Consider the following 27,819-nt stretch of genomic DNA (forward strand, 5'->3'; position numbering starts at 1 on the left):
TTGTCATGACACATTCTACATGAGGGAGATGTATGCTCCTTTTCAACTTTGGCTCTTCGGTAATTTGTTCTAATTGCTTGGTCCTGAGCAGCAACTAGCATACTTTCCGTCTCCTTCTTTAAACTTCCTCGTTTCAGCCACTGCCAACTCTCTGGTCCAGCAAACTCCTCTGTCTGTCTTTGACTGCCGTCATGATGGTATCCATCTGGCCTTCAATATAGCAGTATAGGCTTTGTTCCTCATATCTTACAGTCTCCTCTATTCCAGCCAGACCACGTCCTCCCTTCTCTCTTGACACATAAAGTCTATCTACATCAGACTTTGGGTGAAACATCCCATGCATAGTTGGCAACTTCCTTGTCTTCCTGTCCAGGGTTTCGAGTTCAAGCTTGATCCATTTAACTATGCCAGCAGCATATCTCACTAGGGCTACTGCCCAAGTGTTAACAGCCTTCACCATGTTTCCAGCATTTAGTTTGGATTTGAGCACCTGTCGAATTCTCCTGATATACTCTGTCTCAATCTTCTTCTTCATTTCTTGATGTTTCAACTGATCTGCCTCTAATATTCCGAGATATTTATAGCTACCACCGTCTTCGATTGATCTGATCTCTTCTCCGTTCAGCATCTGGAAGTTGTTGTCATTGGCTGGCTTACTTCTCATGAGAGTAATCATTGCACATTTATCCAACCCAAACTGCATACCGATGTCTTCGCTGAAGATCCGCACAGTGTTGATGAGAGACTCCAAGTCACTTCGTGTCTTACCAAACAGCTTCAAATCGTCCATGTATAATAGATGGTTGATTTTTGCCTTGCTCTTGAACTCATATCCTAGCCTGGATCTTCCGAGTACCTTAGTTAGTGGTGTCATTGCTATCACAAACAGCAATGGAGATAGACTATCTCCCTGAAAGATTCATCTCTTGATACCAACCTCTCCAAGTACTTCACCATTACTTTCCAACTTAGTTCTCCATCTCGTCATACTTGTAATGAGGAACCTTCTGATATTGTCTGCTACCCCTAACATTTCCATAGACTCGATGATCCAAGAGTGCGGAACCATGTCGTATGCTTTCTTGTAGTCAATTCATGCCATTGCGAGGTTCGTTTTTTCTTTTCTTGCTGTCTTTCATAATTCCTTTGTCGATGCATAGTTGTTCTTTTGTTCCTCTACTTCCTTTTCTACATCCCTTCTGTTCCCATGGTAGTATGTCTTGATGGTCCAGGTGTTGATATATTTCTTCTGATATTAGGCCAGTCAGTAACTTCCAGAGAATCGGCAAGCAGGTAATTGGACGGTAGTTTGACGGAATGTTGCCTTTGGTAGGATCCTTTGGGATGAGAACCGTTCTTCCTTTTGTCATCCAATCAGGGGGGTTACCATTCATGACAATCTCGTTCATCTGCATGCTCAGCCTTTCATGAAGATTTGTGAACCTTTTAACCCAGAAAGCTTGCACACCGTCTGGACCGGCAGCTTTCCATGGCGCCATTTTCCGAATGATCTTTTCTAGCTTGCTTTTGTTGATCGTCAGATCATCCTGTGCAACTATAGTTGCACATTCCTCTTTCGTTGTTTTCAACCACATAGCTTCTTGGTTGTGATTGTGTGGTTGGCTCCAAATGTTGCTCCAGAAGGCAAGTGCTGCAGCTGGATCTGGTGGTGGAACTTCGTCTTTAATCTTTCCATTTATTTCTTGGTAGAACCTCTTCTGGTTGTTCTCAAACAAGGAATTCTGTCTATACTGTGACACTCGATCGGTGTACCTCTTTACTTTTGCTGTAGTGCTTGCTATTCTTTGTTTTAGTTCCTCCACGACGATCTTCCTTCCTTTCCTTCTAATACTGTACTTCTCCTCAAGGTACTTAAAATCATTGATATCTGCTTTGCCAAGGTTTATCTCTGTCAGTCTTGATAGGTCTGTCCTCCATCCCTTTATCTGATTATCAAGTCTCCTTTTCCATGGTGGTAGGCAGTGCTTCCTTGTGTTCTCCTGTTTTCTTACACCTAAGCTCTCTGTTACCAGAACTGCTCCAGCATATATGAGATTATTGGTATCCTCAATACTGTCTGAGCTGATAAACTTCATAACATCGTTGACTTTCTGAGTTTCTATCAGCAGTTTCTCTCTTGGTATTCTCTTCAGATTAGGAGGGGTGGGGCGCTATCCTTGTGTTAACCCCTCTTTTATCTCCAATAATATCATCTTTATCTCTTCTTGCTCTTCATCCAATCTGTTAGTGGTTGGATCCAATTCTGTTTGAAATTGAGCTGTTGCGTCTGTCTGCTCTTCTCTTCCCGGTCTGAGTACTTCCTCCTGCTCATCTCTCACAGGCTCATACACATTTCGTCTGATCCCTTCCCTCTCAACTTCAGTCAGTAACTCATTCCTTTTGATCACACGTACCTGATCTGCAAGTATTTGCTCTGATGTTGGGAAAAGACCCTTCTCTTGCCAGATCTTGTACATTCTCTTGATGTAGCCTCTTTCCTGGTCAGGTCTGCTCTCATAATAACATTTCATGACATTCATATTGTCTCTTCTGCTCCATTCTCTTCTTGTTGAAGTTTTTGGTCCAGTAGTAGATTGACGACTGGATCCTGCCTGAGCCTCCACACAATCCATACCGGGCGCGAGCGAACTATGCAGGCTAGTTCTCTCGTTTTCGCCGTTAACGTTTGTATTCAAATCTGTATTCATCATTTGCATGAGTGATTGTGCCGTATCCCTGGCTCGGGGAAAAGAGTTGGCGTTACCCTGGAACTTTACAATTAAAGTGTAAAAAAATTTTGTTCAGCTAGGCCGTTTATCTCCCAAAGTATCTCAGTTCTCCACCATCATAATCGTCTCCTTTCATCGTTCTACGTCACTCAAAGTAGCGCGTAACAATGGTTGCCATCAAGCCAGCGTAGTATCATCTACTTGTTATCGTGCGCGCTTCTCGAATAACAACTTTCTATGAAATTTCGATAAAAAACATCATGAAACTCACTGATATATGTCCTAATTATTCTCCAAATGCTAATCACGGTACTCCATCGGGTTCCTGGTGTTGTATTGCATCTGCTGATATAGATTTCCTTCCAGAAATCGTAAGATAAACAGTAAAATGATGGCAAAATACGGGAGCAACTTTTTAACACGTCCGTTCAGTAAGGATTTGCGCCCTCTATTATTATTATTATTATTATTCCTCTAAACAGGATCAAGTCCGTATTTTTTTCTTGAATAACTTTGCTCTAACAAAAAGCACCAAGTAATTTCAAGTGCAACTAGGAACTTTGCACTACTAATGTCCGAGAGTCTTTCTTATCAATCTGGTTGTACCCAAGATAGCTGCCTTCTGAATGTCGTACATCCGAAGGTGAGGAGAGATCTTGGTTATGCAGGCTTCCATTCCCTTCTTCACCATTCCTGAGTGACCAATGATGACTGGTGTGACCTCTGCTTTCACGTTCCACATCCTCTCGATCTCAATCCTTAGGTCTTGATACTTGAGCCGTTTGTCTCTTTCCTTTACAGCAATGTTGATATCATGGGGAACAGAGACCTCAATGATATTTACTACGTTGTTGTCTCTGACGATGATGTCCGGCTTGTTGCAGTTGATGGTTCTATCCGTTAGTATGCCACAGTTCCAATATATGGTGCTGTTATTGATCGTGGTGATCGTTTGTGGCTGATGTTCCCAAGCGTGATCACAAGTCATTTCACCGCGATCCTTCAGTAGTTGCAATTGGATAAGTTTGGCAATATTGTCATGTCTTGTGATGTACTCAGTTCCAGCAAGAGTCGAACATGCTGATACCAAATGCATGATTGTTTCGGTCTCTTTTCCACACATCCTGCAAGTGTCGTCTGTGTCTGTTCTGAGGATAGATTTTTCGTAGGCACGGGTCCTCACCACCTGGTCCTGAATAGCATAGACGAACCCTTCAGTTTCACCTCTTAGTCCCGCCGACTTAAGCCATTGATGTGTGTCTTTCTGGTCTACAAACTCCCGATGCGTCTGTTTTTCATGGTGGCCATGAAGTCGCTTGGATTTAAGTTGCTCTTGAAGTTTCTTGTGAAAGGAGCATTTAAGTCTTGCCTTCTCTTTTTCACCGTAGGGTAGTGTCAGTCGATGTTGTGCCAATAAGATAGATGCTTGCTTGTTAATGGAGTATATTGCTTGACATTTATCATAATCGAGGGATATACTCGTCAGTATATCAGGTGGATTGGATAGGTAGTTGGCGAGGTTCGTTGCTTCCATATTCCAGACCATCTCAATTTGTTGTAGACCTCTTCCTCCAAGATCACGGGGAAGGTACAACCTTTCGATTGCGGCCTTTGGGTGATGTAATCTGTGCATCGTTAATTGCTTTCTGGTCATAACATCTAGGCCACATATATCAGCTAGTCTCCAGTTAACAATACCAAAACTGTATCTAAGCACAGGAATGGCTAGAGTGTTGATCGCTTCAATCTTATTTTTGGCATTCAGTTCGGATTTGAGGATCAGCCTGAGTCTTCTTTTGTATTCTGATGTTGCCTTCTCCTTCATTGTGTTATGGCTAATGACATCGTTCTCAGCTATGCCTAGATATTTATATGTCGAATCATTAGTCAGTTCCTTGATTGATGTTTCCTCATCTTGCACAAACATGTCGCCTGTATTTACCCTCCGTCCTCGTACAAGTGTAACTTTGGCACACTTGTCTATACCAAACGACATCTTGATGTCATCGCTGAAATGTTTAACTACTGCTATCATCTTGTGAAGTTCATCGTCATTTTTTGCAAAGAGTTTGATATCATCCATATATATCAGATGGTTTATTGTCGTAGATACATCTTGCCCTTTGTATCTGTAGCCATAACTCGTAGCGTGTAAGAGATAGCATACTGGATTGAGAGCTAAGCAGAATAAAAGAGGAGATAAGGAATCTCCTTGAAATATTCCTCTCTTGATTCGGACCCCCTCCACTGTCATCGAACGGGTGCCTATTGTAAGCGAAAGAGTAGTGCTCCATTGTTTCATACCTGCTGATATGCACTTGACTATTTGTGGATTGATGTGATACATCTCTAGAACTTTGATGATCCAACTATGTGGTACGCTGTCAAATGCCTTCCTGTAGTCTATCCAAGCCATGGATAGATTGGTCTGTCTTTGGCGAGCATTACCGATTATTGCTTTGTTTGTCATTAGGTGATCTTTACAACCCTTCTTTCCTTTCCGACAACCTTTCTGAGTGACCTCCATTATGTCATGATCATCGATGTGTCGTTCGATGTGCATGGCAAGCGTTGATGTCAGCAGCTTATACATAGTATTAAGGCAAGTGATTGGACGATAGTTCTTAGGTTGTTTTGGGTCTTTGCCTTTGTACAGTAGATATGTCCTTCCAATTGGCAGCCATTTCTCAATAGTCCTGTTCCCTTTGATAATGTCATTGATGATTTTCAGTAGATTGGTATGGGTGCTACCAAACCTCTTTATCCAGAAGTTTTGTACACCATCTGGTCCAGGGCTTTTCCAGTTCTGAGTGTTCCTTATGATATTGTGTAGTTCAGGTAAGGTCAGGTCTACTAGCTGCTGCGCTGGCACATTGGACCATTTGTCTGCTTCCGACTGAATCCAGGGAGTTTCTTCGTGAGTGATATCATTATCCCAAAGTTCTTTCCAGTAGTTCTTCATATCATCTGCCGATGGAACATCTTTCGTCTCAGTCATCTTTGAATCCAGCTCACGAAATAATTTCTTTCTGTTTCCATGGAAGAGTTTATTCTGCCGTTTGAAATTGTTACTCTTTGTGTATCTCTTAACACGGTGTTTGAGAGCATTTATCTTCATTTTGAGCGTTTCTATAACAGTTGTCCTAGTACGGGTCTTATCGTCAATGCGATATTTCTTCTGAAGTCTTTTGGTATTGCTCTTCATCCGATTGGATTTGATGTTTCCCTTATCTACTTCTCCGAGTTGAGCCACGTCTTTATATAGTTCTGCTATCTTAGTTTGTAGCCTTTTCTTCCATTCAGGAGCCTTCTTCTTATGATTGGTAGAGTGGTTTGATGAATGAAGCTTGAGTCCCATATGTTCTGTTACAGTTTTTGCTCCTGCCCAGATAAGACAGTTTATCTCCAACAAACTGGAAGGACTAGATTGCACCTTTTCAAGCATTTTATCTACTTTGTCGATCACGCTCCTAGTAGTACAGCACCTTGTGTCGATCTTGGGAATTTGTGGTCTATCTGATATTGATATTCCCTTCACATATTCAAAGTTGCTCCTCAGTGCTGATAACAGCCGTTGATCGGAATCTCTGTCTTCATTTGTCGAGTCTTGTGATACAATCGCATCTCTCTCGGGTACAGATGATATGATATTACCCGATACGTTCCTTTCACATTCGTTATCTTGTTGAATGTGAGGCTCTCCGCCGCATAGAAAATGGGCAACATCGTCCCCATGTTCAGTATCAGTAATTTCTTGTCTTTTCTTAGCCTTTTCTATTGCTGTAACCCGAAGAGTACGATATTTCACTTTAGGTTGTTGCAAGTGCTGGTGTATGTCTACATGTGAAGAGAATCCAGTCTTATAGGAGCTGTTTTTTCTTCTGTTCATCGTTGATCCCTTTCCCTCTCCACCAGCGGGCTTGTTGTCAGATGTGTCACAGTACTGAAAGAAATGTGCACCTCTTTGGTATTCGGCCTCAATCTGTGTGTCTACCGTTTCGATTTCATCTAGTTTTTGTAGAAGAGACAAGGAACACGCCCCAAATTGAGCGATGTAGTCATCTTTCTTTTTTTTCTTCTGAGCACTGTCCATATCAAGACGATTCATACGTTGTTCTTGTGATATTCTTTGGTTGTGTTCTCCATCTCGTAAGCCCCTATCACTCTGCGTCCGAACATCCTGTTGATTGTTGAATATAATCCCCTCGTCAAGAAATATATTCACTGTATTTCCAGAAACTGTACTTCCTTCATCATGGATAGAATTTCTCACCTTCTCAGTGTTGGTGATTACCGAGTTTTTCCTTTTCCCGATCTCTCTCTATCATTGTTGGTGTCGTGCAATTTGTCTACTTTATCTGTTATTCGTTTTCCCCTGTCATCTTGATTCTTTGTTGCATTACGCTTTCGTTCTCTACAAAGACTTTGGGCATTTTCCTTTATTCTCTCTAATTCAATGTCGCTGAAGTATTGAGTACTAATGATACTTTGTTTCATGTCCACTAGACCTTCTTCTCCAACGGATGGGTCACCATTATTTACAAGCCACGTTTCTCTCATTCTCTTCCTGTAATATCTAGTTTTATGAGATACATCAGTCGCAAAGTAGAAGCAAGTCATAAGATTTTCCTTCTCTTTATTTGACCATAATTTCTTTTCTCCTTTTCTTCTCACTTTGTTGTGTAGTGATTGTGTGTCTAGAATCATCGATGTTCCTACTTTGGCTTCGTCACCATTGGCACTATTGTAGTCAGAATGGCCATAGATCTCGTAGGCATCATCATCACCGGTATTTTTGTCATCAGCATCATTATGGTCCTCGATGTCATCATCATCGGCTTTTTTGTCATCACTATCACCATGGCCATCGTTGGCATCAACAACATCGGCATTATCATCAGGGCCATTATTGGTATCACCAGTGCCGGCATTGTCATGATCACTGTCCTTAGCATCCCCATGGTCATCGATGGTATCGTCATTACCGGCATTATTGACTTCTCTACAAAGTATGTGTGCCTCTTGCTTTATTCTCTCTAATTCAATCTCGCTGAAATATTGAGTACGAAGAATACTTTGTTTCATTTCTGCCAGAGCTTGCTCTCCAACGGATGGATCACCATTATTTTTAAGCCACGTTTCTTTCATTCTCTTCCTGTAATGTCTAGTTTTATGAGATACATCAGTCGCAAAGTAGAAGCAAGTCATAAGATTTTCCTTCTCTTTATTTGACCATAATTTCTTTTCTCTTTTCCTCCTCACTTTGCTGTGTAGTGATTGTGTATCAGTGATCTTCGAATTTTCATTATAATTGGCTGGCCATGTCGTATCATTGGCCTTGGGTGGATGTCTTGATAATCTCTTGTCACACGTTTCTACTCTCCCGTCTTTATTTGGTTGGCCTCCTTCGTTCCTGCCTTTATGATACACATTCTCACCATCAATATCGGCATCATAGTCATCATCAGCTGTGTCATTGTTCACAACATCGCCATGGTTATCGTTTATAGCAACATTGTCATTATCTGCTTCATCGTTATTAGCTTCAGCATGGTCGTCGTTGGCATCATCATTAGGCTTGCCAGCATTATTGACTTCAGCATCACCGAGATCATCATTGGTATCGTCATCACCGGTATCATTGTTGTCAGCATCATCATGGCCATCGTTGAAATTATCAACACCGACATTATTGTCATCACCATCATGGTTTTCGTTGTCATCTTCATTACCATGGTCGCCGTTGGCATCGCCATAGACGGCATTCTTGTCATCAGCATATCTATGGCCATCGTTGGCATTGTCAGCACCGGCATTTTTGTCATCACCATCCCCATGATCGTCGCTGGTTTCGTCATTACCGGCATTATCGATTTTTCTACAAAGTATATGTGCCTTTTGTTTTATTCTCTCTAATTCAATCTCGCTGAAATATTGAGTACGAAGGATACTTTGTTTCATGTCTGCCAGAGCTTGCTCTCCAACGGATGGATCACCATTATTTTTAAGCCACGTTTCTCTCATTCTCTGCCTGTAATGTCTAGTTTTATGAGATACATCAGTCGCAAAGTAGAAGCAAGTCATAAGATTTTCCTTCTCTTTATTTGACCATAATTTCTTTTCTCTTTTCCTCCTCACTTTGCTGTGTAGCGATTGTGTATCTGTGATCTTCGAATTTTCATTATAATTGGCTAGCCATGTCGTATCATTGGCCTTGGGTGGATGTCTTGATAATCTCTTGTCACACGTTTCTACTCTCCCGTCTTTATTTGGTTGGCCTCCTTCGTTCTTGCCTTTATGATACAAATTCTCACCATCAGTATCGGCATCATCGTCGTCATCAGCTTTATGATTTTTCACAACATCGCCATGGTTATCGATTATAGCAACATTGTCATTATCTGCTTCATCGTTATTAGCTTCAGCACGGTCGTCGTTGGCATCGTCTTTACCAATATTATTGACTTCAGCATCGCCGAGAACATCGTTGGTATCGTCATCACTGGTAATATTGTTGTCAGCATCATCATGGTCATCGTTGGTATCGCCATCACCGGTATTGTTGTTGTCACCATCACCGAGATCATCATTGGTATCGTCATCACCGGTATCATTGTTGTCAGCATCATCATTGCCATTGTTGAAATCATCAACACCGACATTATTGTCATCACCATCATGGTTTTCGTTGTCATCTTCATTATCATGGTCGCCGTTGGCATCGCCATCGCCGGCATTCTTGTCATCAGCATATCTATGGCCATCGTTTGCATCGTCAGGGCCGGCATTTTTGTCATCACCATCCCCATGATCATCGCTGGTTTCGTCATTACCGGCATTATCGACTTCTCTACAAAGTATGTGTGCCTTTTGTTTTATTCTCTCTAATTCAATCTCGCTGAAATATTGAGTACGAAGGATACTTTGTTTCATGTCTGCCAGAGCTTGCTCTCCAACGGATGGATCACCATTATTTTCAAGCCACGTTTCTCTCATTCTCTTCCTGTAATGTCTAGTTTTATGAGATACATCAGTCGCAAAGTAGAAGCAAGTCATAAGATTTTCCTTCTCTTTATTTGACCATAATTTCCTTTCTCTTTTTCTCTTCACTTTGCTGTGTAGCGATTGAGTATGTAGAATCTTCGACTTTCCAACTTTTGTTTCATTAACATTGGCATTATTGTCATCAGCCTCTCTATGGTCATCGTAGGCAACATCATCACCGGCGTTCTTGTAATCCGCATCAATATAAACATCGTTGGCGTCGTCAGGGCCGGCATTTTTGTCATCACCATCCCCATGATCATCTTTGGTTTCGTCATTACCGGCATCATTGTCAACACCATCATCGTGGCCATCGTTGATATCTTTATTCCTTGCATTATTGTCATCAGCAACACCATTATCATCGTTGACAGCTTCAGTAAGGTCTACGTTGTCATCATCATTATCATTATCATCATCACTTGCACCACCTACTTTCCGGTTCGAAATATTCACTTGGTTCCCTTGCTCAGTAAGATATATTTTAGCTCGCAATTTGATATGATGTAATTGTGAGTCCGTGAAATATTTCGAACGGAAGATACTATGTTTCATATCCGCGAGTGCTTGTTCACTGACATTTGGGTCTTCGTTATTCAGAAGCCATAAATTCCTCATTGACCGTCTATAGTTTCTCGTCTTAGTGGTGTTTAATTTAGTTGCTACATAAAAGCAGAAAATAAGTTCTTCTTTTTCTACTCTCGACCACCTTTTCTTTGTCTCTTTATCAGTTCTAGATCTAGTGGTTCTGCATTTGGGCTCATCTTGCGAAATACGGTTTGAAACAGATTCCATTCCTAGTATTTCACGCCCGGTTTCTTTCCAATGAGGTATTGATTTTGATTTCCGAGTCCTACAAATGTGATCATTCATAGTTACTTCTTTATAATTGTCACTGGGACTCTTCTTTCGTGATTCCATATTTATCTTTTAGTCGATTGGTGGACTCACCTGTAGATTCTCCTTCCTTATTATTATTATTATTATATTATTATTATTATTATTATTCTCCTTCCTTATTATTTTTATAATAATAATAATAATAATAATAATAATAATAATTATTATTATTATTATTATTCCTCTAAACAGGATCAATTCCGTATTTTTTTCTTGAATAACTTTGCTCTAACAAAAAGCACCAAGTAATTTCAAGTGCAACTAGGAACTTTACACTACTAATGTCCGAGAGTCTTTCTTATCAATCTGGTTGTACCCAAGATAGCTGCCTTCTGAATGTCGTACATCCGAAGGTGAGGAGAGATCTTGGTTATGCAGGCTTCCATTCCCTTCTTCACCATTCCTGAGTGACCAATGATGACTGGTGTGACCTCTGCTTTCACGTTCCACATTCTCTCGATCTCAATCCTTAGGTCTTGATACTTGAGCCGTTTGTCTCTTTCCTTTACAGCAATGTTGATATCATGGGGAACAGAGACCTCAATGATATTTACTACGTTGTTGTCTCTGACGATGATGTCCGGCTTGTTGCAGTTGATGGTTCTATCCGTTAGTATGCCACAGTTCCAATATATGGTGCTGTTATTGATCGTGTTGATCGTTTGTGGCTGATGTTCCCAAGCGTGATCACAAGTCATTTTACCGCGATCCTTCAGTAGTTGCCAATGGATAAGTTTGGCAATATTGTCATGTCTTGTGATGTACTCAGTTCCAGCAAGAGTCGAACATGCTGATACCAAATGCATGATTGTTTCGGTCTCTTTTCCACACATCCTGCAAGTGTCGTCTGTGTCTGTTCTGAGGATAGATTTTTCGTAGGCACGGGTCCTCACCACCTGGTCCTGAATAGCATAGACGAACCCTTCAGTTTCACCTCTTAGTCCCGCCGACTTAAGCCATTGATGTGTGTCTTTCTGGTCTACGAACTCCCGATGCGTCTGTTTTTCATGGTGGCCATGAAGTCGCTTGGATTTAAGTTGCTCTTGAAGTTTCTTGTGAAAGGAGCATTTAAGTCTTGCCTTCTCTTTTTCACCGTAGGGTAGTGTCAGTCGATGTTGTGCCAATAAGATAGATGCTTGCTTGTTAATGGAGTATATTGCTTGACATTTATCATAATCGAGGGATATACTCGTCAGTATATCAGGTGGATTGGATAGGTAGTTGGCGAGGTTCGTTGCTTCCATATTCCAGACCATCTCAATTTGTTGTAGACCTCTTCCTCCAAGATCACGGGGAAGGTACAACCTTTCGATTGCGGCCTTTGGGTGATGTAATCTGTGCATCGTTAATTGCTTTCTGGTCATAACATCTAGGCCACATATATCAGCTAGTCTCCAGTTAACAATACCAAAACTGTATCTAAGCACAGGAATGGCTAGAGTGTTGATCGCTTCAATCTTATTTTTGGCATTCAGTTCGGATTTGAGGATCAGCCTGAGTCTTCTTTTGTATTCTGATGTTGCCTTCTCCTTCATTGTGTTATGGCTAATGACATCATTCTCAGCTATGCCTAGGTATTTATATGTCGAATCATTAGTCAGTTCCTTGATTGATGTTTCCTCATCTTGCACAAACATGTCGCCTGTATTTACCCTCCTTCCTCGTACAAGTGTAACTTTGGCACACTTGTCTATACCAAACGACATCTTGATGTCATCGCTGAAATGTTTAACTACTGCTATCATCTTGTGAAGTTCATTGTCATTTTTTGCAAAGAGTTTGATATCATCCATATATATCAGATGGTTTATTGTCGTAGATACATCTTGCCCTTTGTATCTGTAGCCATAACTCGTAGCGTGTAAGAGAGAGCATACTGGATTGAGAGCTAAGCAGAATAAAAGAGGAGATAAGGAATCTCCTTGAAATATTCCTCTCTTGATTCGGACCCCCTCCACTATCATCGAACGGGTGCCTATCGTAAGCGAAAGAGTAGTGCTCCATTGTTTCATGCCTGCTGATATGCACTTGACTATTTGTGGATTGATGTGATACATCTCTAGAACTTTGATGATCCAACTATGTGGTACGCTGTCAAATGCCTTCCTGTAGTCTATCCAAGCCATGGATAGATTATTATTATTATTATTATTATTATTATCATTCCTCTAAACAGGATCAAGTCCGTATTTTTTCTTGAATAACTTTGCTCTAACAAAAAGCACCAAGTAATTTCAAGTGCAACTAGGAACTTTACACTACTAATGTCCGAGAGTCTTTCTTATCAATCTGGTTGTACCCAAGATAGCTGCCTTCTGAATGTCGTACATCCGAAGGTGAGGAGAGATCTTGGTTATGCAGGCTTCCATTCCCTTCTTCACCATTCCTGAGTGACCAATGATGACTGGTGTGACCTCTGCTTTCACGTTCCACATTCTCTCGATCTCAATCCTTAGGTCTTGATACTTGAGCCGTTTGTCTCTTTCCTTTACAGCAATGTTGATATCATGGGGAACAGAGACCTCAATGATATTTACTACGTTGTTGTCTCTGACGATGATGTCCGGCTTGTTGCAGTTGATGGTTCTATCCGTTAGTATGCCACAGTTCCAATATATGGTGCTGTTATTGATCGTGTTGATCGTTTGTGGCTGATGTTCCCAAGCGTGATCACAAGTCATTTTACCGCGATCCTTCAGTAGTTGCCAATGGATAAGTTTGGCAATATTGTCATGTCTTGTGATGTACTCAGTTCCAGCAAGAGTCGAACATGCTGATACCAAATGCATGATTGTTTCGGTCTCTTTTCCACACATCCTGCAAGTGTCGTCTGTGTCTGTTCTGAGGATAGATTTTTCGTAGGCACGGGTCCTCACCACCTGGTCCTGAATAGCATAGACGAACCCTTCAGTTTCACCTCTTAGTCCCGCCGACTTAAGCCATTGATGTGTGTCTTTCTGGTCTACGAACTCCCGATGCGTCTGTTTTTCATGGTGGCCATGAAGTCGCTTGGATTTAAGTTGCTCTTGAAGTTTCTTGTGAAAGGAGCATTTAAGTCTTGCCTTCTCTTTTTCACCGTAGGGTAGTGTCAGTCGATGTTGTGCCAATAAGATAGATGCTTGCTTGTTAATGGAGTATATTGCTTGACATTTATCATAATCGAGGGATATACTCGTCAGTATATCAGGTGGATTGGATAGGTAGTTGGCGAGGTTCGTTGCTTCCATATTCCAGACCATCTCAATTTGTTGTAGACCTCTTCCTCCAAGATCACGGGGAAGGTACAACCTTTCGATTGCGGCCTTTGGGTGATGTAATCTGTGCATCGTTAATTGCTTTCTGGTCATAACATCTAGGCCACATATATCAGCTAGTCTCCAGTTAACAATACCAAAACTGTATCTAAGCACAGGAATGGCTAGAGTGTTGATCGCTTCAATCTTATTTTTGGCATTCAGTTCGGATTTGAGGATCAGCCTGAGTCTTCTTTTGTATTCTGATGTTGCCTTCTCCTTCATTGTGTTATGGCTAATGACATCATTCTCAGCTATGCCTAGGTATTTATATGTCGAATCATTAGTCAGTTCCTTGATTGATGTTTCCTCATCTTGCACAAACATGTCGCCTGTATTTACCCTCCTTCCTCGTACAAGTGTAACTTTGGCACACTTGTCTATACCAAACGACATCTTGATGTCATCGCTGAAATGTTTAACTACTGCTATCATCTTGTGAAGTTCATTGTCATTTTTTGCAAAGAGTTTGATATCATCCATATATATCAGATGGTTTATTGTCGTAGATACATCTTGCCCTTTGTATCTGTAGCCATAACTCGTAGCGTGTAAGAGAGAGCATACTGGATTGAGAGCTAAGCAGAATAAAAGAGGAGATAAGGAATCTCCTTGAAATATTCCTCTCTTGATTCGGACCCCCTCCACTATCATCGAACGGGTGCCTATCGTAAGCGAAAGAGTAGTGCTCCATTGTTTCATGCCTGCTGATATGCACTTGACTATTTGTGGATTGATGTGATACATCTCTAGAACTTTGATGATCCAACTATGTGGTACGCTGTCAAATGCCTTCCTGTAGTCTATCCAAGCCATGGATAGATTATTATTATTATTATTATTATTATTATCATTCCTCTAAACAGGATCAAGTCCGTATTTTTTCTTGAATAACTTTGCTCTAACAAAAAGCACCAAGTAATTTCAAGTGCAACTAGGAACTTTACACTACTAATGTCCGAGAGTCTTTCTTATCAATCTGGTTGTACCCAAGATAGCTGCCTTCTGAATGTCGTACATCCGAAAGTGAGGAGAGATCTTGGTTATGCAGGCTTCCATTCCCTTCTTCACCATTCCTGAGTGACCAATGATGACTGGTGTGACCTCTGCTTTCACGTTCCACATCCTCTCGATCTCAATCCTTAGGTCTTGATACTTGAGCCGTTTGTCTCTTTCCTTTACAGCAATGTTGATATCATGGGGAACAGAGACCTCAATGATATTTACTACGTTGTTGTCTCTGACGATGATGTCCGGCTTGTTGCAGTTGATGGTTCTATCCGTTAGTATGCCACAGTTCCAATATATGGTGCTGTTATTGATCGTGGTGATCGTTTGTGGCTGATGTTCCCAAGCGTGATCACAAGTCATTTTACCGCGATCCTTCAGTAGTTGCCAATGGATAAGTTTGGCAATATTGTCATGTCTTGTGATGTACTCAGTTCCAGCAAGAGTCGAACATGCTGATACCAAATGCATGATTGTTTCGGTCTCTTTTCCACACATCCTGCAAGTGTCGTCTGTGTCTGTTCTGAGGATAGATTTTTCGTAGGCACGGGTCCTCACCACCTGGTCCTGAATAGCATAGACGAACCCTTCAGTTTCACCTCTTAGTCCCGCCGACTTAAGCCATTGATGTGTGTCTTTCTGGTCTAAAAACTCCCGATGCGTCTGTTTTTCATGGTGGCCATGAAGTCGCTTGGATTTAAGTTGCTCTTGAAGTTTCTTGTGAAAGGAGCATTTAAGTCTTGCCTTCTCTTTTTCACCGTAGGGTAGTGTCAGTCGATGTTGTGCCAATAAGATAGATGCTTGCTTGTTAATGGAGTATATTGCTTGACATTTATCATAATCGAGGGATATACTCGTCAGTATATCAGGTGGATTGGATAGGTAGTTGGCGAGGTTCGTTGCTTCCATATTCCAGACCATCTCAATTTGTTGTAGACCTCTTCCTCCAAGATCACGGGGAAGGTACAACCTTTCGATTGCGGCCTTTGGGTGATGTAATCTGTGCATCGTTAATTGCTTTCTGGTCATAACATCTAGGCCACATATATCAGCTAGTCTCCAGTTAACAATACCAAAACTGTATCTAAGCACAGGAATGGCTAGAGTGTTGATCGCTTCAATCTTATTTTTGGCATTCAGTTCGGATTTGAGGATCAGCCTGAGTCTTCTTTTGTATTCTGATGTTGCCTTCTCCTTCATTGTGTTATGGCTAATGACATCATTCTCAGCTATGCCTAGGTATTTATATGTCGAATCATTAGTCAGTTCCTTGATTGATGTTTCCTCATCTTGCACAAACATGTCGCCTGTATTTACCCTCCTTCCTCGTACAAGTGTAACTTTGGCACACTTGTCTATACCAAACGACATCTTGATGTCATCGCTGAAATGTTTAACTACTGCTATCATCTTGTGAAGTTCATCGTCATTTTTTGCAAAGAGTTTGATATCATCCATATATATCAGATGGTTTATTGTCGTAGATACATCTTGCCCTTTGTATCTGTAGCCATAACTCGTAGCGTGTAAGAGAGAGCATACTGGATTGAGAGCTAAGCAGAATAAAAGAGGAGATAAGGAATCTCCTTGAAATATTCCTCTCTTGATTCGGACCCCCTCCACTATCATCGAACGGGTGCCTATCGTAAGCGAAAGAGTAGTGCTCCATTGTTTCATGCCTGCTGATATGCACTTGACTATTTGTGGATTGATGTGATACATCTCTAGAACTTTGATGATCCAACTATGTGGTACGCTGTCAAATGCCTTCCTGTAGTCTATCCAAGCCATGGATAGATTATTATTATTATTATTATTATCATTCCTCTAAACAGGATCAAGTCCGTATTTTTTCTTGAATAACTTTGCTCTAACAAAAAGCACCAAGTAATTTCAAGTGCAACTAGGAACTTTACACTACTAATGTCCGAGAGTCTTTCTTATCAATCTGGTTGTACCCAAGATAGCTGCCTTCTGAATGTCGTACATCCGAAGGTGAGGAGAGATCTTGGTTATGCAGGCTTCCATTCCCTTCTTCACCATTCCTGAGTGACCAATGATGACTGGTGTGACCTCTGCTTTCACGTTCCACATCCTCTCGATCTCAATCCTTAGGTCTTGATACTTGAGCCGTTTGTCTCTTTCCTTTACAGCAATGTTGATATCATGGGGAACAGAGACCTCAATGATATTTACTACGTTGTTGTCTCTGACGATGATGTCCGGCTTGTTGCAGTTGATGGTTCTATCCGTTAGTATGCCACAGTTCCAATATATGGTGCTGTTATTGATCGTGGTGATCGTTTGTGGCTGATGTTCCCAAGCGTGATCACAAGTCATTTTACCGCGATCCTTCAGTAGTTGCCAATGGATAAGTTTGGCAATATTGTCATGTCTTGTGATGTACTCAGTTCCAGCAAGAGTCGAACATGCTGATACCAAATGCATGATTGTTTCGGTCTCTTTTCCACACATCCTGCAAGTGTCGTCTGTGTCTGTTCTGAGGATAGATTTTTCGTAGGCACGGGTCCTCACCACCTGGTCCTGAATAGCATAGACGAACCCTTCAGTTTCACCTCTTAGTCCCGCCGACTTAAGCCATTGATGTGTGTCTTTCTGGTCTAAAAACTCCCGATGCGTCTGTTTTTCATGGTGGCCATGAAGTCGCTTGGATTTAAGTTGCTCTTGAAGTTTCTTGTGAAAGGAGCATTTAAGTCTTGCCTTCTCTTTTTCACCGTAGGGTAGTGTCAGTCGATGTTGTGCCAATAAGATAGATGCTTGCTTGTTAATGGAGTATATTGCTTGACATTTATCATAATCGAGGGATATACTCGTCAGTATATCAGGTGGATTGGATAGGTAGTTGGCGAGGTTCGTTGCTTCCATATTCCAGACCATCTCAATTTGTTGTAGACCTCTTCCTCCAAGATCACGGGGAAGGTACAACCTTTCGATTGCGGCCTTTGGGTGATGTAATCTGTGCATCGTTAATTGCTTTCTGGTCATAACATCTAGGCCACATATATCAGCTAGTCTCCAGTTAACAATACCAAAACTGTATCTAAGCACAGGAATGGCTAGAGTGTTGATCGCTTCAATCTTATTTTTGGCATTCAGTTCGGATTTGAGGATCAGCCTGAGTCTTCTTTTGTATTCTGATGTTGCCTTCTCCTTCATTGTGTTATGGCTGATGACATCATTCTCAGCTATGCCTAGGTATTTATATGTCGAATCATTAGTCAGTTCCTTGATTGATGTTTCCTCATCTTGCACAAACATGTCGCCTGTATTTACCCTCCTTCCTCGTACAAGTGTAACTTTGGCACACTTGTCTATACCAAACGACATCTTGATGTCATCGCTGAAATGTTTAACTACTGCTATCATCTTGTGAAGTTCATCGTCATTTTTTGCAAAGAGTTTGATATCATCCATATATATCAGATGGTTTATTGTCGTAGATACATCTTGCCCTTTGTATCTGTAGCCATAACTCGTAGCGTGTAAGAGAGAGCATACTGGATTGAGAGCTAAGCAGAATAAAAGAGGAGATAAGGAATCTCCTTGAAATATTCCTCTCTTGATTCGGACCCCCTCCACTGTCATCGAACGGGTGCCTATCGTAAGCGAAAGAGTAGTGCTCCATTGTTTCATGCCTGCTGATATGCACTTGACTATTTGTGGATTATTATTATTATTATTATTATTATTATTATTATTATTATTATTATTATTATAAATCTCAAAGGATTCTAGAAAGTGAGTAATAGAGAATGATTTTTCTGAAAACAATCTACCTGAAGAATTAAATTACTCCAAGATTATGTTTAAAGGCAATATCTAACTCCAATGATTGAACAATTAATGAGTGACTGTCTGTTTGTTTTAAGATGTATGTCCATTCAAGGCAGTTTGATAACTGATTATTAGTGTTATCTTAATTTTATTCATAAAATTTTTCATAATTATGATCTTTGTTATGATATTCTTATTTCTAATATTACTTTCATTGTGATTTTAATTACTGTTGCAATTACAATTCAATTATAATTTGTATCATTATTACGAATATAATGGGCAATGACATAACATGATCAACATTTTCGTTCGTCCGACCCCCCATTTTTCTCAAGTCTTGCTCCATTTTATAAACTGACCAAGTCATGGTCCTTTGAGAACATTACAAACTGTCAAAAGAACAAGAAATCAGAGACAGACAGTTTCATGAAGGTCTCACATATTAGGGGGTCGGACGTACATATTTGATAGAATTGCCCTAATATCACTTCCACCAGAATCAGCGGTAGGCGAGACAACTCAAGAGCAAGCTTTCGCCAGACCCATATCATCTGGTATTCAGCCTACTTCTGAAGGAGCGACCAGTGAATTTCGTAATTCGGACCAACGGTAAAATTTACTTTGTTATATATGAACTGGACAAATTTTGCATTCCACTGATTTTGGTCCCTAAAATAATCATTCAAATATCATTAGTTTTGGTAAAGAGAAAGAAATACAACCAATGCTTCAAGTGGAATCACTAGCAAAGCTAAAATATTCATTTTAATGGTTAATTATATCCAATATCATCTGAGGTAACCACCCCCCCCCCTCCGTAATTTTTTTTTTTTCATTTGCAACGGGGTCGGATTCTAGAACATAGTAAATCTATTGAAAAAAACCCGTCAAATCACAATGAACAGCTGAGAGGTCTTTGTCGAAAATTGGTGAACTGGGACAGTAGGTCGTCTCGAGATTCGGAGCTGACGAAACATTGAAAATAATGTCGTTTGTCCAGAGTCATCGATGAAACTGCTGATTTTATTCACCAATTTTCTGCTAAGACTAGACTGAAGACGAACAGTCAACCTGCCCGAAACGTCGAGTCTCTCTACTACTCATCATCTCTACTCGCCGACTCAAGCCAGCATCTCCTCACTAGCTCTACTACTCAAGCTGTTCTCAACTCATCAATCTTTCTTGGTTTACAGTCCTTTTCAGGACTACTTTCAAGAAAGAATACTCTACTCTCAAATCTCCACTTTCTCGCCTATCCATTTCTTCTCTTCTCCTATCCACTGTTTCTACGTAAACCACATCAGCGATAAGACTAGTTTGTCTTGAAGGTCTTTTGATAATAAAACATCTACGTTTAGAAAGTGTCTGCATAGTAGTTGCAAGAAACTAAAGACTACCGAACGCGGTGGGCGGGGCAGTAGATGCCCTTCTGAAATTGTCAAAACCACCTTGCAAATTTTTTCAATGAAGTACGTCAAAGACACATACGAAACTAACTTGGTCGTAATACGTTCATGTTCTTAAATATTTTATATATCATGCAGTTTAACTTTGTAAACTTTAAAATATCATATAATTTTATTTGACCAGTTCCTTTCAGGAAATGATGGCGGGACATGTACTGCCATTTTGCTCGATATTTCGAAGAGAATTGATTGCAGGATTTATCCAGTCAGTGACTTTGCTGTAGATCTTGGCTTTGATGATGCCACAGCAACTTCTGCAGAGCATATGTCGATACAGACTATGGATTCGCAGAGGAGATACAAAATTATTCTTGATAAGTTTGTCTTGAATAATGGAAGGGGTGCTCAGAAACTCATAGATGCATTCAAAGATAAGAAAAAACAGCTCCTTGTAGAACTTATAAAGGAAGGTAAGCCTGTAAGATTTGCAACTGGAGTAAAGACAAATCATCTACGTTTATCCAAACTATAAAGCTTGATTTTGGGAGGAAATAAAAATCGTGGGTTCCCTAACACAGAAACTAATACGATAATAATAATATTAATGACACTAATAATATAGCACAATCTATATAAATAATCTGTTATCCGGGCTTTAGCTCGAGCTGCCTTCGAGCGCTCAATGCTTTCAAGAAATTATTCCTGCCGGGTACCCGTTTAACTCACCTGGGTTGAGTGCAGCACAATGTTGGAAAATTTCTTACTCAAGGAATACATTCCTTGGCTGGGATTCGAACCCATGACCCTGTGATTGAAAGACGAGAGTCAGAACCACTAGACCACGACGCTCTGTTATTAGCCTCCCTTTTCTCATAGAAATCCCTCATTCTCCTTTTTGTATAAAACCATTTTTCACACGTGAAGTGGGATAATAAAGTTCAGGAAACGCTAAACAAATGCTCTGAGATGTATTGATAATATACACAATATTAATGCATTTCTAAAGCTTTGTTCAGTAATGTGAATGATAGTCGAGTGTCTCCTAACATTCCAATGCTAGAAAGTTGTGTTGGTGATTGAAGGGGTATTTTTAATCGCTAAGAATTCAAATCGGGCTTTTTTTTTTCAGCCGTTCAGAGTCATATTTGACATCCATGTAATGCGATTTTGTTAGTCCGAAAGGCTCTCTGAGCCCTTGTTTTACACAATCATGAAGTTATTGAAGATTGGAAGGCTACAGACAAAGATTATGTCCTGAAATTTTCAGCTTATATTCCATGTTTGAGAAGGGGTTAACAATACAAAAATATAAAGATATTTGATTGTGATCGGGCTACCCATCAAAACGAACTTTGAAATCGGTATACGGTATATATTTGTGGTGATAACCTTTTTTTTTTTAGGCTAGTCAAATTTTGCAGCCCCTGGTCCCCATTACCTTCGGGGAGAGATTTCCGGCCTTGTATTATATTATATTAAAAAGTTATCCAATAACTCACATCTTTATTTTGTATCCATAACACCTTAACCACTTTGGGACATTCACATTCATATAATTTTCAAGATTTACCCAAACTAACAAGCTTTAATGGATTCACGGCAATGGTGCTGACGCTAACCTTGATGATGATGGTAGTGGTGGGGGTGGTGATGATGATGATGGTGATGATGATGATGATGATGATGATGATAATGATGATAATGATGATGATGATGATGATGGTGATGATGATATTGATGATGATAATGATGATGATAATGATGATGATAATGATAATGATGATAATGATGATGATGATGATGGTGATGATGATGATGATGATGATAATGATGATAATGATGATGATGATGATGATGGTGATGATGATATTGATGATGATAATGATGATGATAATGATGATGATAATGATGATGATGATGATGGTGATGATGATGATGATGGTGATGATGATAATGATGATGATGATGATGATGGTGGTGATGATGATGATGGTGATGATGATGGCGATGGTGATGCATTAAATGAGTACCCATTCGAAAATCTAATTGATTATCTCTAGTACCCTGAAGCAACGATCATACATGAATAGTATTTGGGGAGTTAATAATTCACCTCCTGATGTAGTTATAGACTACAATTTTTATTATTAGGCCTATGCTCTTTTCAAGCCATCCTCAGAGAATTTACATTAAGTCTAAAAAAATATTAACTTGAAACATCATTTTGTTCTTTATTTGTAGCCATTGCAAAACAAGATGTACATAAAGAATCTGGAACTATCTAGGAATATGCACTTGTCGAAGATCGGAATGTACAAGAGCAGGTAAATAATATATTTCTTGGGCTCAAATTGAGATTTAAATGTCTGCATTATTTCTTTTGTAAACCACCGCCTTCCGGAGACGGTTCATGAAGTATCATGTTTTCGGATCGGTCCGTCAGTCCCGTTTCAGAACACATTAATTGTCCTATTTAAGTGCTAGTATAGCCCCCTTCAGTCATGATGAGGATCGACAATACAGAACGAATGAGAAACGACTTTTTTTTCTTCAAAGTAACCTCCACTGATAAAACCACATGTTTAAGGATGAATAAAATTTTGTTCCATAGGACAATAAGGAGAAAATAGAATATTTCAAATTTCATATTATAACATACAAAAGAAATAGTGAGTGCATGGGTAATGTCATCAGCCTTCTCATTTGCATACCGACCAGGATGTGCATACGGAGTGCAAAATAAAGCGAAACTTATATCATGATTTCTTTAATTTGATTTTGATGAAATTTTCATTGTTATGCTTGTTGGATTTTTCATTTGATAATCCCTCACATGACTGGAAAAAATGCGTAGGCCATGCTTCCCCTGAACGTACAAATTCACTTCTATTCGTAGCACGACTCAAGTAGATTAGTTTGAGAAGAAGTGTCGGTCTTTCTTAAGTTGGAGGATCTGATTGAAAAAATATTTGCTCAAATTTTTTAGACGTTTTTTTTTTCTTGTATATTTCAGCCCTTCTAGTGTTAGTAACGTGGAAGATATGTATATCGTGAAACTAGCAAAGCTAATTCAACCCCTGATTTTGAGGGGAGATCTACACGTCGCTCTAAATATTGATTACATCATGGCAGAGAAGATCAGGATGGAACATACCAATCTAGTACAGCAGTATGTAAATCTTCTGAAGAAATGGAAACTTACATTACCGAGGACCCTCATATCAATGAATTAAATAAGATCCTCATAGATATAGATGCAGGAGGACTCGTAGATAAGTACACCTAAAGACAGAGACGTATGAACAGAAGATAGGGGGAGATGGGGGCGGGTGAGGCTGTGTGCGTGGGTGTGTGTGTGTGTCGGGGTGCATATACTATTGAATGCGGAATGTGATGACAATAATTCATGCAATAATGTGCCTATGCAGGTCCCTCTGCGAAGAAATTTCTTCTTGATGGAAATACATTACATAAGCTCAAATTTCATGTGCTACCTTGAATAAATTATATTAATCTATGAAAACTTGGTAATTGTACAAATGCTGGTTGTCACCAATTACTCGGCGAGCAGAGTAACAAGCAATTTTAGCAACGAATATTTTGTTCTTGTCCTAAAATTGAAATGAATAATTTCATTGAAGCACATTTTTACTAGAGTTCTTCTCATGTATATTTTTTGCGAAGTTAGCTGTTTCTTCCTTTCAATTTGATAATAATACTAGAATTTGATTGCGTTTAAAAGAGTAAGGCTGTTTAAAGTGAAGTTTGTTTGTATCAAGTATCGACATGAAATCTTATGAGTAAATGAAGTACAATACTTTGAAACATATCATTTGTTTTCATGAAGAGTATAAATATCCGAAAAGCCTAATAGAACTTTAAAACATCTACAAGGCCTTACACCTACTTGAAAACACCTACAAGGCCTTACACCTACAGTCGGTGTAAATTTAATGTATTATAATCTCGAGCAATTGCTCTCTTATGTTTGTATGATATCTTATGATTATCAACTGTGTTCGAAATAAGAGAATTCGAACAAGGAAATAACATTTTTTTTTATTATAACGTCCGAAGTAGCATATATTGTACAGTATTACTTCGGACTCCAGTTGGCAGGAGGCTATTTTTGGTTTTGCCTTTATTTGTGATGAGTTGAGTATACCATGATACCAAAGGCTTAGATCCGGACACTGTCGGACGATAGCACATTTTCATGTACTAGCATGTTTGCGTGTGATTTTCAGGCCTTCTGATAACATTCCAAGCTGCATATTAAATGCTCAAATTTTTTTTTTCATTGGATTCAAGTTTTTAAATCAGGGCCTAAATCAACTCAGTACTTAAGCAAATTACTCGACTATCCTCCCCCAAGCATTCCAAGTAGCTTCTTCATTAGTTTTGTATATTCAATTAATTCAATGCTGCATTGGTCTTTCAATATTCTTTAATTTTCATTCGCATTTGTATGTTTATGTCTGTTTTTTTTTTATTGTAAATACATATAATGCGCTTTGTACCTTCCGAAGAAAAGGCGCTATAAAAATGTCCTTCATTACTATTGTTACTATATCGTTCCATTGTTTATTCATATTTATGTTTTATTATTTTTATGTTTTACTAATTCTTTGTGACTCTATGATACAAGGCACGATACCTTATAATTGCGTATCAGTATAATTGTCTTGTATCTGTATCGTCGAGTCAGCAAAATACCAGGATTGGAACATCATGCTAACCAGAAGAGCACGCTACGTGTGGAGTGGCTCGAAGTATTAATTGAAATTTAGTTTATTTTTGAAAGAGTCCAAGGAAAATGACGTTGTACCAGGTAGGCCTATATACGCCACCAAAGTAAAATCTGCTCTGGTAATTTCAAATCTCCCCCCTCCCCCCCCCCCCCCATCGAGGGCTTCGTGGATCCGCCCCTGCCTTATCATCGTCTCTTATCCCTATTATCCCAAAGGCTCACAGGCCTAATTCATTTCACATAGACTCGTGTGTTAAAGTGGCACTTAACAAGAATTCATTAAAAAAATAAGGAAAAAATTCGAGGGCTGAATGTTTACTACCAGTGGATAGGATAAATGTCTGACATTCCATATCTGACCAGAAAAGGGTACCTCGACCAGCTCATTTTAAAAATAAATCAGCATTTACGAAGACTACACCTGACGGAACCAAATTCATCACTTGAGAGAGTAAAATGACCCTAATTCTTCCGCCAGTAAAAATATAGTTCCATAGTGGTGAAATATATTTCGAATTTTGAAAAAGTAAGTTCGTAGGTACCCTCCCTAGAATCAGTGTTAGATAATAATAATAATAATAATAGTTGGATTTATAAAGCGCTTTTTGCCAGAGGATACAAAGCGCTGCTATTATTACCCCGGCTTTAGCTCGAGCTACCATCACCGGCGCTCAGTGCATGCAAGGAATTACTCCTGCCGGGTACCCATTCACCTCACCTGGGTCGAGTGCAGCACAGTGTGGATAAATTTCTTGCTGAAGGAAAATACGCCATGGTTACGATTCGAACACACGATTGTCAGTCATATTCATTCATTTTTGTCAATCAGCAATATCAAATTTAAAAATTGAGCAATGGGTTGGCTCGAATGAATATCTTTTGCCTGCCAGTTGTGATTAGGCCCGTGCGACCCCAACTTCATCTTTCTCATTTACGTTCATTCTTCTCTTCTAATGTGTTTTCACTGATTTTGGGGATATAGAATAGAATAATAATGATTTATTAGCAATACATGATTGGCAGCCAGTGGCTGAAATATACATGTGTACAAAATATAAGAACATACATGTACTGTACAAAGATATTATACAAAGAGTAGATAATTTTTTTTTTAAGCACTCAATACATAACTTACACAGAAAGATAACACAAAGATATTCGTTATAACCGATCAAGGAGGGAGTTCTGAGTGTAAATGAAATTATAAATCGCATTAAATCAAAATTTGCATAAATAGATAGAAAGAATACTTAGTGAAATCAAGTGCTAAAAAAGAGAAAATCATATTCAGGAGGTCAGTGATTCAGTTTTATTATAACCATTTTCCTTCTCGTGTTCCTATTCAGTGCAACCTTATACATGTTTTAGTTACTCGATCGTTCTTTTCACTTTCAACAATAAGATGTATTTAAACCAACGCGAGACAAAATGTTACACAAGCTTTTAGTTTACTCATAAGCCTTGTATCAGTTTCTTTGTTCATATTCTTTTGCAAAAAAATTAAGTACATTATTTGATAATAATATGCTATAGTCTTGATGAAGATATGTAATTTATGCTTGTATAATATTGTAAATATTTTCAAGAGAAATCAAATTTGTTATCTAAAATCTGACATCAGTTTTTTTTGCTACAATTATCGCATCTTTTTGCGTTAGCGTCATATATAATCATTAGACAAGTTAGAAGACAGTTAAACTCAATCTGTAATCCAGTGGTTAACTGTATTTTGAATATAACATTGCATAGCACCCTCATGCAGTACGTGGTGCTAAAAAGTTAGTGAACTCCACTAGAAAATGAACATAATAAAAGTATTCAAGTTTTGCCGTGTTTTAGCTATTTAATTGTGAAGTCAGGTGACAAAATGTTCCACTCAATAAAGTTTGTTTCTCTGGGCTCGCCGAACTATAGTGTTGTTGTATTCAACAGCATTAATGAGTGTATTTTGTGGCGGGGTTCACTAAACTTCCTAGCACCATTGTGCCTGATTCTTATAAGCGCTCCGTTGAATTGAGTTCAAGAAAGGACTGTTGCTTTTTATCCATTCATAATGTATGCATATTATATTGCTGATTTTCAGTGCATATTATATTGCTGATTTTCAGACCTCATATAATTATAAACTGTGAAATCATTTAGAAAAATACACCTCAATTGTTATGAGAATATGTATTTTGAATTCATATTTGTTGAATTGTAGATTATGTTCGAACCTGTACATATTTTGAAATGTTGAATTTTCATTTGTATTGAATTACCATTCTGTTTATATAATATTGTATTAGGTTGTGGTTCACATTGTTGTGTATAAGAAATATGATATTTCATGAATATTTATTACTTGGTCCACGCTTTGATAATGTTTGAAAGAGTTGTACATAATGATGTTACTGTTCTCTGTCTTTCATAAGTAATGAAATGGGCTTTTCTGTTTAGGAAAGTCATTAGGAATCATTTTACGTCGCTACTCCCTATTCAGTATGAATTCTAAAGAATATTTTTGTACTTGAATGCAGGTATCTGCTCATGTACATTATGTTCACTAATCTGATGTACAGTTATGTTCTTATGTATCACGTGATCGTTGAAAGTCACAGGGTTATGTGATTGTAATTTTGTATCTGTAATTCAATTGTACATATATTTAGGTAGACATAAAGTTTTCATTTGAGAGCAAAATCCCTTCAATAATGGCTGTTTGCCTGACGTTATTAGGCCATTTTATTGAATATCAATGAACAACTGTATATATGCCAACAATGTTTGCATCACTCTAGAGCATTGAGCCACATTAGTCTTCTCTCTTTGTTACAGGTATCCTTATGTGTTTCATAAGTATACATTTAATATAAATTTTTTTGTTTTTCAGTTGAACGACTGCACATAGG

At 39.1% G+C, this 27,819-nt stretch overlaps 4 protein-coding genes across 4 annotated transcripts; all 4 read right to left on the reverse strand.

The window, feature by feature from the left end:
- Nucleotides 1–1,088: 1,088 nt before the first annotated feature.
- On the reverse strand, nt 1,089–2,096 carry LOC129277392 (uncharacterized). Its single transcript, XM_054913578.2, has one exon. It carries the CDS (start codon nt 2,094–2,096, stop codon nt 1,089–1,091), a length of 1,008 nt encoding a protein of 335 aa, XP_054769553.2.
- A 4,923-nt stretch (nt 2,097–7,019) lies between these two features.
- LOC129279021 (protein PFC0760c-like) lies at nt 7,020–10,694 on the reverse strand. The gene has a single exon (XM_064110965.1). The coding sequence runs from the start codon at nt 10,692–10,694 to the stop codon at nt 7,020–7,022; it is 3,675 nt and encodes a 1,224-aa protein (XP_063967035.1).
- A 257-nt stretch (nt 10,695–10,951) lies between these two features.
- On the reverse strand, nt 10,952–12,418 carry LOC135156947 (uncharacterized). Its single transcript, XM_064110966.1, has one exon. It carries the CDS (start codon nt 12,416–12,418, stop codon nt 10,952–10,954), a length of 1,467 nt encoding a protein of 488 aa, XP_063967036.1.
- A 516-nt stretch (nt 12,419–12,934) lies between these two features.
- Nucleotides 12,935–14,401, reverse strand: LOC135156948 (uncharacterized). The gene has a single exon (XM_064110967.1). The coding sequence runs from the start codon at nt 14,399–14,401 to the stop codon at nt 12,935–12,937; it is 1,467 nt and encodes a 488-aa protein (XP_063967037.1).
- Between the last annotated feature and the right edge of the window lie 13,418 nt (nt 14,402–27,819).

The sequence above is a fragment of the Lytechinus pictus genome, chromosome 16 (genome assembly GCF_037042905.1).
Source record: "Lytechinus pictus isolate F3 Inbred chromosome 16, Lp3.0, whole genome shotgun sequence".
Classification (NCBI taxonomy): domain Eukaryota; kingdom Metazoa; phylum Echinodermata; class Echinoidea; order Temnopleuroida; family Toxopneustidae; genus Lytechinus; species Lytechinus pictus.